At 37.4% G+C, this 10,409-nt stretch overlaps 1 protein-coding gene across 1 annotated transcript in view; it reads left to right on the forward strand.

Moving 5' to 3' along the window:
- The window catches only part of LOC140229466 (uncharacterized), a 14,570-nt gene extending 5,704 nt beyond the window's left edge, over positions 1-8,866 (forward strand). The window contains exons 2-9 of the mRNA XM_072309720.1: positions 1-323; positions 1,389-1,718; positions 2,072-2,377; positions 2,892-3,023; positions 3,289-3,483; positions 6,008-6,109; positions 6,886-6,983; positions 8,582-8,866. The exon at positions 1-323 is cut by the window's left edge and continues 52 nt beyond it. Coding sequence (XP_072165821.1) covers positions 1-323; positions 1,389-1,718; positions 2,072-2,377; positions 2,892-3,023; positions 3,289-3,483; positions 6,008-6,109; positions 6,886-6,983; positions 8,582-8,866 — 1,771 coding nt within the window. The remainder of the gene's footprint in view (positions 324-1,388; positions 1,719-2,071; positions 2,378-2,891; positions 3,024-3,288; positions 3,484-6,007; positions 6,110-6,885; positions 6,984-8,581) is intronic.
- Positions 8,867-10,409: the final 1,543 nt, after the last annotated feature.

Raw genomic sequence — 10,409 nt, forward strand, 5'->3', positions numbered from 1 at the left:
CATTTCTGCTGTCAGCGGTACTAATATTGTGCTGCCATTCAGGTTCTCTCCTTTCGGATCCCCGACCTTCAAGCCTACTCTCCGTCAAGTGGTGATAAAACGAGGCGAGAATTTCAGCAATGAGATAGTGTTCACTTGCAACGACGACTTACCTTGCCAAGAGACCCATCGGGAAGGACGATACCAGTTGGATATTGATCGCACGGCTGGTGCAAACTTGACCATCTACGGGGTCGAGCTAGACGACGAACAGTCCTACCGATGTGACTTTTCATATTTGAATAGGCCCGGTGATTCACTATGTCGTCGTCTTCGTGTACAAGGTACATTTTAGTGTTCATCCATTTCCTTTACGGCTCCTTTCATGTAAATTGGACCAGAAGGTTTGTTGTTGTTGTGGTTGTTGTTGTTGTTTTAATTAATCTTTTTTTTTCTACTTCGGCGTTCTTCCCTACTACTACAATTGCAGATTTTATCAATGAAATAATAATAATAATAACAATCAAATATAACGTACTGGATTTTAATTCACTCTGCCCAATAAGGTGAAAGAGAAGTGTAATTCTGCAACCATTTTTCAAGAAAAAAACAAATAGTGGTTTCGCTGTTATGTTGGAGAGCCTGAAACAATTAGGCCAACATTTTAGTTTTAGTTTTTGTTTCGTTTTGTTTTGTTTTGTTTTGTTTTTTGCTATCCCAAAGGCAGCAGTCTTGCCCTCTTCTGGCATCAACTAAGAATACGTGAAAATATGTTGGAGGACTTTAAAAACGTTTTTTTTTTCTTTTTTTTTTCTTTCGTTAATGGTCGATCACCATGGTTCCAGTTGAAAAAAAAAAAAAAAAGAGAGAAAAGAACTCGGGTTCAAATGACTGAAATGCCTGCGTTTATAGTGATTATGCGTGGTGTTCACGTAGGGTCCCTAATGAAAACCACACAGAAACATACCCACACGCATCCGAATTTAATTTGTTCATCATTGTAATTGTTCTAGTGTCATGCTTTATGTTGTTTTTGTGTCATCATGAAACCATAATTGTCTTTGAGGAAACCAGATATAGGACACTCCCGAGTATTCATGTTAGCATTGTCATCGATATATCAATTCATTCTACATTCATTAAAGTTTACATAGGCCAAATCTTTTAGCAATACAACCCTTTAACTTCATTGTTACTCACTAATGGAATAAAACTTGAACATAATGTCGCTTTTGATGGAAGTACACTATAGTATGTATACACACACATGCACACACATACACACCCATCACAAACACAATATGTATATGTTTATACCTCCTATGTTTCCTATAATGCCATCGCAAAAAAAGAGAGAAAAAATAGGCCTCTTCTATTAAAAGAAAAAGAATGCCCTTCTTCATATGAAGTCCCACCCAGAGATCTGGAGATCCAAGACAGAAACGGGAAACTGTTGGACGGAGAAGTCATCGTTCAAGAAGGAGATGATTTGGATGTCAGGTGCATCGCCCGTGGAGCTAAGCCCACTGCATCCATTGCATGGTACGTCGACAATGACATGGTGCCGGGCGGCCTCGTCAATGTATCCAGTAACCCCCAGGATGCGTGTTTGAATGACACGAGTTCTCGGCTGGTCATTCCTGCCTTGGAGACACAAAACAATCTTCAGAAGATAATCTGCAAGGCCACGATCGAACCTGACATCACAAAAGAAGTCAACGTAACAGTGCACATTTGGAGTGAGTGTTTTTCTCCTTGATAACAGGCTGTTAACGTTTCAGGAAGAATGTTTACTGAATTATATTCTTCTCATTTCTTCGTTCATGCAGAAAACGCACTTGTAATATGACATGATAGGATACTTTGTAATATTAAGGATGTAGACCGCGTTGAAATTTCACTTTCAGTCTATAGAAAATGTAAATACACTGAATGTCAACCTAACCAAGCTTGATTGTTCTGTCGTGACTCGTATTAAAGACAAAAGATACAATAGCACTGCCTTATGAAAAAAAAGGAGAGTCTTTATCCAGTCCCATTCTGGCTTTAAGCAGTCAATCACAACGTAGGTCAAAAAACTTTTGAATTAAAGGTCAACCTGACAGGCGAGTTTGGCTGGAGGGTCTAGATGATGTGGATCGGTCTACCACCGAGCGAAAATTTCGTTGTGGCATTCAAGGGGGCTATCCAAGTCCGCAGATCACATGGTTCATTGGTAATCGAAACGTCACAATGAACTCGTCTATCAACCACGGCTCCTTAGCACCCGGGCATTTCAATACCAGCAGTGAGCTCACTTTGACCCTGACGCTTCAGGACAACGAAAAGACACTGAGGTGCGTCATCAACCATGTGGCTCTTGATGAATCACTAACACAGGAAGGAATCTTGCGCGTCTGTGAGTATTATCATGTTTTTACTGTTCTTTGCATGAAACTGAAGTTGAGTCCAGAGGTAGAAACCTTTTTAAATATGCAAGATGTAAACGGTTTCTCAACTTTCGATATCAACTGTAAACAAATTTCAATTCGAGTGGCGGTTTGAACATTGATGGATAGTATTTGGAGTATATGATTGATGGTACTTTCGCATACATATTTGATTTTTGTTTGGTAAATGGAAGAAACACTTGATTTTAAGATTAATTTCCCAAACATGTCCAAATAACACAGCATTTTATTAATCGAAGATAGCAATAGAACAGCGAGGTAATGTCTAAAACGAAAATTCGTTTGATAATTTTGATTCTCTCTGTTGATCCTTATCAATTAAGTGCGTAGTTGTGCATGTGTGTGAATTTATGTTACTATTTCTGTGCGTGTGTAAGGGCCTGCATGCATGTCTATCTACGTGCATTGTATCTAATTTCTCTATCTCTCTTTCAATTTATCCCTCACTATTTGGTCATTTAGGTGCGTTGGTTGACGTTGATGTTGCAATATATAAAATCGACACATCGTCGGTGATTTTGCAGTCCGACATTAAACCACGAGTAGGTTCGGAAGCAATAAATTGCGACCTGAAAACCTGCAATGTCAACTCTAGTAAGTAGCCTTTTAATATTATTTTTGACTTGTTTGGCCGCGTTCGATTGCTCAAAGGTGAACCAAAACATACTTTACCGTACCATATCCTACCATACCGTATCATCCCATGCCAGATGTAGATAACTCTGAGCAGAAATGATTCATTCCTCGAATACCCCACCTATATGCATTTCTTTCATAATTCCCTCATAAAATTCATGAACCTTTACAAAATCACATCTATACGACTATAACTTCTCCATACGGGTACTTAATTGGACAGGAAATGTTACAGTTATGAGTCAGTGCATCACAACTCCTGTGTACAACATTGGGCCTGACAATTATTACCAAGTGCCCGACCTGGAGCCGTCTACAAGGTACTCCCACCGGCTCTCCTGCCGTAACGACTGCGGCGAAACATCCAAAGAGATACAGATTACAACGCTGCATTTGGAGAAGAGCAATGTCGAGAACAGTGAGTTCTTATATTCTCTTATTACATACGCAAATTCCCTGTCAGTTTTATTTCATTATACATAGTTTTATTTCATTTCATTTCATTTCATTTCATTTCATTTTATTTCATTCCATTTCATTTCTTTTCTTTTCATTTCATTTCATTTCATTTCACTTCATTTTATATTGTTTATTTTCCCATTTCCAGCAAACAACCGCATCGTTAATACTACACTTATCTTCACTCATCACCCCCTTTTGGACCTTTCACACACATACACACACACACACACACGCATACACATACACATTTATATTGACATAAACAGAGACCAACAACTAATACTCATGACACACCCAGTACCTACACATGAATTGATAACGATGGTTAATCTGTAAGGTAAATACATTAAATACGCCTTCAGAATATAGTCACTCCATTAGTTGTTTATTCCTCTGAAATGGAAAGTTGTTTTTTTATTTATCATGATAGAAAAAAAATAATAAATAGCTGAATAATTCTACATTTCATATCATTCTCTCGTCAATCGAATATTTTGTGTGTAGCAGAGAAAAACAGCCTTTAAAAGTAATATGCATTGTATGTTCACTGACACAGACATTTTTGGAGAATTAGTACGTACTTCATTTTTGTTTGAGTCGCATAGACTATACTAGCAAAATTGTTGCGGATAAATGGACTTTGTTTTTCTACAGGTCAATATCATCGCACCACAATGGACATCGCACAGCACTGCACATCCTCTGCACTAATGTTCACTCGGGGAGTGGCGACATTTTTAATGCAATTTATGATAGTTCACTTTATAAAGCTGTAAGTTTACCTAGGGCTGACTCCCTATACGACAGGCAAGCTCTGCACATATATTTGTTTCCTGTTCAAAATATTGTTTAAAGTGTGACCCTGCACCCCGAAACAAACGAAAAGTCGCCAGACTTGAATTTTTCAGAAAGAGCAGACTCTAAGCTTTAAACTGATGTATAACTCAATTCAAATGGACTCCCCTAACCTACCTAAATACTGGAAAGAAAGCACACACTTTGGAAAAAGTGTGAACTGAGAAAAGAGGCTCTGAAGTACATGGTCTATTCAAGCGCTTAATCTTTACCAAGCCGTGCTAGTTGTGCCATGAGAGGGACAAAACACAGGATATAAACCACTGGAGAATCAACAATGAAGGGATTATCAGATCAAGCTCAAAATCAATGTTCTATTAGCACATTCTGCCCATAATTAGTGCTAACTTTCAAAGCAGTAGCGTCATCCTTTCAAAAGTTATTAGGCTTGAAAGTGAAGAGTGTGCAAAGGATTTCAAGACATGAAAAGCGGCCTCTAAGTCACACCTGATCATTCTACCCTTCCTCCCCCCCCCCCCCAAAAAAAAAGGTTGTAGAAAAACTGCTAAAAACACACTTTTCCATTCATGTTAAGATACCAAACTGAAGAGTACTGTAGAAGAAGGATAGCTCTTTCAACAACAACAAAATGAAAAACTCAAGATTGACTTGGTTGAACCAGTTAATCTTTTTTGAGGCCTCACTTAAAATCAAGGGGCGCGACTTTTTGTTTGTTTTGCGATGCACGGTCACAAGTGTTCTCTCTAGTAAAATGTACCTTTTTGACATGTATAGAGTGTCATACTGTAAGCAATTGTATTACAAGTGTACTTGACTTAAAAAAAAAATTATTCACACAGCTATCTGACATTTTGTTAATCTTTTTAAAATTCCAGTGAAAGATATATGTATAAGTTAAATATAAGACTGAAAAGAAGTGAACTAAATAATATTGTCCCTTACCAGGATGCTTTAATCATTGCTCATTACTTGCAGTTAAATTACGATGAAACTTGGTAACTTTGAACAATTTGAAACAAAGATAAATACACATACAAGAGTATGAATTCAATGCCGAGAGTCTATGGCAAAACCACTGCACTAATTTTCGTTGTCATTAGGCAGTTAAGGGATCTAAAATTCTTAATTCACTGCTACAAAGGGGTTCTTGTCAGTTTATCCTCATACTTGCATACTTTCATATAACAATCACTGGTACTGTCTGAAAAGGTAGAGCATATTCAATGGCTTTTTTAATGTCACTTATGCGACGAATATGGCGCAAAGCCAAAATAGGCAGAAGAGCAATGGTTCTATCTTCTCAGCATTCCGAACAAGCAAATAGAGGAATAAAATCTAATAAAGAATTCTGTCACGCAAATTTCCACTTTAATGCAAGCATCGCATTGAGTTCATTGGATGCACCTTTGGGAATTTCTGAAAGTAAGCATTGACTAGGTGCAGAATAGCACGGATTGTGGTTTGCTTTTTGTTTGTTTTGTTTTTTGTTTAACGTAAAACGATGTTCTGAAGTAATTGCTGAGTTAGAGAGATGTATGACAGAGCGAGTTGTTGGAGTAGTTATAGGGGCTTATGGTTAGTCAAAAGAAAGGAGTTTAAGAAATAAGCTTTTGCATTTTGTCGAAACGGTTATTATTGATATTAGTGCTAATATTTCATTCAAGATTTGGTTCGAGAGTTGGTTTTCGTCATCATCGCCATCATCGTCGTTAGCGCTTTTGTGATCGTCGTCACCGTGTCCATCGTTCTCAGAACCGTTGTCAGAGGTACTTTTTTCTGCGTTGTGAGATAAATCACATTAGTTACATAAAATGGATCAAATAGCATAAACTTACAATGTATTATTTCAGATGTTGTACAGACTAACGACAGCAGGCATAAAAAGGATCACTAATACATGATTTATGATTTGAGATGTTGTACGTACATACTAACGGACAGTAGGCATAAAACAAGATCAATGATACAAGACTTACGATTTAAAAAAAGTGTAAATTTATACCAATTCAAATCAATAGTTTTACAATGCGAATGTGCTTGTGGGAGGTCAGTACAAAGTGGGTTTTTTGTGTGTATGTATGAGTGTATGTGTGTATGTGTGTGTTCAGAGGAAAGTGAGGTAGGCGGGTTTTTATTAGCTTCTTCGTGTTTTTGTTTGTAAGTTTATCACTTCATTTGCATCCATAATAATTTTACCTCTTCTTTATTGACGAGAAATGTGTGTAGGCAAAGATTCCTTTTTCTCTGTCATACTCGCCAGCGAAACAAATTCCCCATACCTCTTACTGATATTCGATAGATCTACTCATAAAGCAACCTATGGGTTATCCCTTTTTGTGTCTTATGACATATTTCTTGCATTATACGAAAAGTGAACAACATTACCAAGACATAATGTAAAAGCAATTCGAATTTCATGGATTGTAAAACTTTTGATTCGATTTTCTTTGCTCTCATGTAACAAAGTTCATGGTTTTTGCAGCTGTTTTTCACTACAGTTCTTTCTTATTTTTATATCTTTTCTTTTTAATTGTATGATTAGGAAAGATCTCCGTCTTTCAAAGTAGAGTAGAGAATGAGGTAATTCCACCCATCGTTGCGTCACCGGACATCGATCGTCGATGGAACAACCTCTACACGGTAACATAGACATTTCCGTGAAAAGTGAGATTGAAAAAACGAATTAACTTTTGCAAATCATTTTAAAAGAATGGAACAGTTTCAGCTGAGATGTGGCTTCAGATTTCCACGTTTTTTGATGACAATGTTTTGAGATGCAATGATAAGTGTCTAATGAGACATAAAAGCCCATATAATGCTAAAAGAATTTCAAAATTTATTTGATGAAAATTGGTTTTGAAATAGCTGAGATATCCAAAACAAAGTGATCCTAATAAAAGGTGGGACCCACCATTTTATTAGGATCGCTATGTTTTACTTTGTTTTTGTTTTTTTGGATGTCCCAGCCATTTTAAAACTGATTTTCATTAAATGATATTTGAATTCCTCTTACAGCTTTTCAATTGCTTTTCAATGTTTCATAAAGTGGTCTCTAAGTATCTCAAAATGTCAACAGCTGAATCCTCACCTCATCCAATACTATACCCTCCCGTTAAGCTCATCTTACAAAGCGCCTAGATGTAAGGCTGAATTCATATAATATCAAAAGGAGGCAGAACTAGAATTTCACTGCATAAGAAAAAGAAAGGATACGTCCAAGCCCATGTTATCTAATCTTCTACCTCTTGCTGTTGTTGATGAGCTCAAGTGATACTTACATCAAGTGTTCATGAAAATACGCTGTATCATCTTCAAAGCATAGCACAAGAATAGAAAGTGCACTTTGTCATGCCTTTGTAAACCTACATTACTGCATTGTCATAACCTGGTCGATGTACCATTATATTGCATTGCTTTCCCCTCTCCATTCCCCGGCAAAATCTCTTATGTCATGAAAGCGGATAAATTGCAATTGCTGTCAATACATCACAAAGACAATGAAGGGAGTTCACTTCAAACTTCATTGCACTTTCGTTCCCAAAAGACGTCAATGAACCTCAGTGTTTTGAATTGAGGCGATTTATTGTTCAGCATCGTAACCACTACAGAATGTACTAATTAGGGCACCACGTGACTGCCTGTAATGGTAATCCCCAATCTCACTTTTATTGAATATCAAAGTGCTGAGCTCCTAAGGATTGTTTTAGTGATTGGTTTCACTTTCAATGTCAACTGACTATTCTTTGTTCCTTCTTCTTCTTTTTCTTCTCTGGATTGACAATACAGACAATGATCTGGATCTCATATGCTCTCTAAGTAAAAGTGCTAAGTGTATCTATTTATAATCCATGTCTATCCGAACTTCGCAACCTCCTATATCAAATTAGTAAGGTGTGGTTAGTTAGCAGGTTTGTTTTGTTTACCTTGTGAGTGTGTGTTTATTTAGGTGGAGGGGCTTGTTGCGAGTAGGGGGCCTACATGGCAAAAGATCAATCATAAAAAAAAGTAGGTTCTGGGATTAAAAAAAAAGAAAAAAGAAATAGATAGTAGAATAATCTGTGATTAATGTGATCACAATAGCTTGTTATTCTTAACTGTTGCTCTAGTCCTTGCTGTTGTTGTTTTTTGGGTGCTCCTTTTTTCTGTTGTTTGTTTTGGTGTCTTATGTCACAAAGACACCAAATTTCGTTCAAAAGAGAAGGTGGCATAAGAACGCATAAGTTCCTTTGGTACAACAGATTGACGAGCTAAAGGAAGAAGATTCGGCCGTCTACCAAGAGATCAAGGACTCCATCATCTCTGGGCAGACATCTCCAACTGAATGGCGCTTCACTCGACAGTTGTGCTCCAGCGATCAACCGCCGGAATTGCCGCCGTTTCTTCGCCAATCGTCAACTGACAGCCAGAACTCGTCCATCACTTGCACGCAGGACGGCTACGTACCGATGTCGCCCAAGTCTGATCGATACGGCGGCGGAGACACGCTCTACATTGCAATGAGGGAAATAGCTAACTTGCAGTGAGGAGCGATAACATAGTACAGTGTATCCCCTTATACCAAAGTCCTCGGAACCGGCGGGTTTTCTTCCGTTATATCGAAATTTCGTTGTAACCAGACGGTACAGTGTATTATTATGTTCCTTACAGAGTATGATGATAGTGTGGGACCTACATGTTGATTTCGTTGTAACGAAAATTCCGATAGAACCGTCTTGATTATAACGGGAATGCGCTCTATTGATCTTTCTCCTTCCCAGTGCTACTGAACACACGTCATTTAGGCCTACATAAGAATATTTTTTTTTAAATCTTTCTTGACGTATAAGATCTTATTCCTACTGAATAACACGAAAGATCCCTGATTTGGTCGCATATTTCGACATTTTTTTTTTTTTTTTATGTAGAGAGAAATTTACTCTCGTGTCTTACATTCCACTATACCCTAAGTGTCCCCTGAAATTATATTATAGATAGATATAAAAATCAATGTGTTCAAAATAGAATGTGTTCCTTGCTAACTTCAATGCTAAACTCAATTCTGATTTTTTTTTTCTCGTTACAATATGCAGTTTCCAGACGTATTTTTTGCAGGGTTTAATGCAGTTTCACATTAGTGCATTTACCGAGTCAGTATTGTTATAAAAGTGCACATTAATTTCATTTATCATTGCTGAAATCGTATCATTACTCGAATTGAGCAAAGTGACCAGTAGAGCGTAGGCACAACATTTTTTGCTTGTCTTTCCGTGTGGGGGATGGGGTACGTGTGTGTGTGTGTGTGTGTGTGTGTCTGTGTGTCTGTGTGGAGTGTAAAATACTTTGGAGAAATACTATGTCGGAAGTCCTCTCTTTATTACGATATGGAGGTCTATTTGGAAACTATAAATTACACGTTTAAACGTGTCAATCTTATCGTTACTAAAATATTGCAGCTTTACAAACTCTCAATCATTCTCTTTCCCTCTCCCTCCCTCTCTCTCTCTCTCTCTCTCTCTCTATATATATATATATATATATATATATATACATATACGTATATAGGGACCTATATACATAGACAGAAAAAAAAGAGAGATACAGAGAGAGAGAGAGAGGAGAGAGAGAGACTTTTCAATTGCATTTATTGTAAGGTCATACCAACTGAATAACAACATTAAGATTGATGAAGTATAGAGTCATTTGCCCATCTCTTCTGCATGAAATAATTGGTCTCCTCCATCGCTTGTATTGTTGACCTTTATGTCAATGTATGAAATGTTAACAAGACTGGAGCTAAATGTATCCGAGGGTTCGTTTTGTTTGTTACTCTATCGCATTCTATCATGTCCTATAGTGTATACGTTACCGATGACTAGTCTAAAATTCACACTGACACAGACGTCCTTTGTTATTTAACGGATGTGTCTGTGACCAGTCGAATTACACGTGGAAAGACCTGCTACAAACATATACACGGTGTATCACGATTCTCCGTTCACGTTTTTCTAATCATTTTTCGTCAATTATTGACTATACATGTTTCTGTCTAATTGCGTTATATGCATTTCTTTGATTTGTCAAAAGTAG

This window comes from Diadema setosum, chromosome 6, assembly GCF_964275005.1.
Source record: "Diadema setosum chromosome 6, eeDiaSeto1, whole genome shotgun sequence".
Lineage (NCBI taxonomy): Eukaryota > Metazoa > Echinodermata > Echinoidea > Diadematoida > Diadematidae > Diadema > Diadema setosum.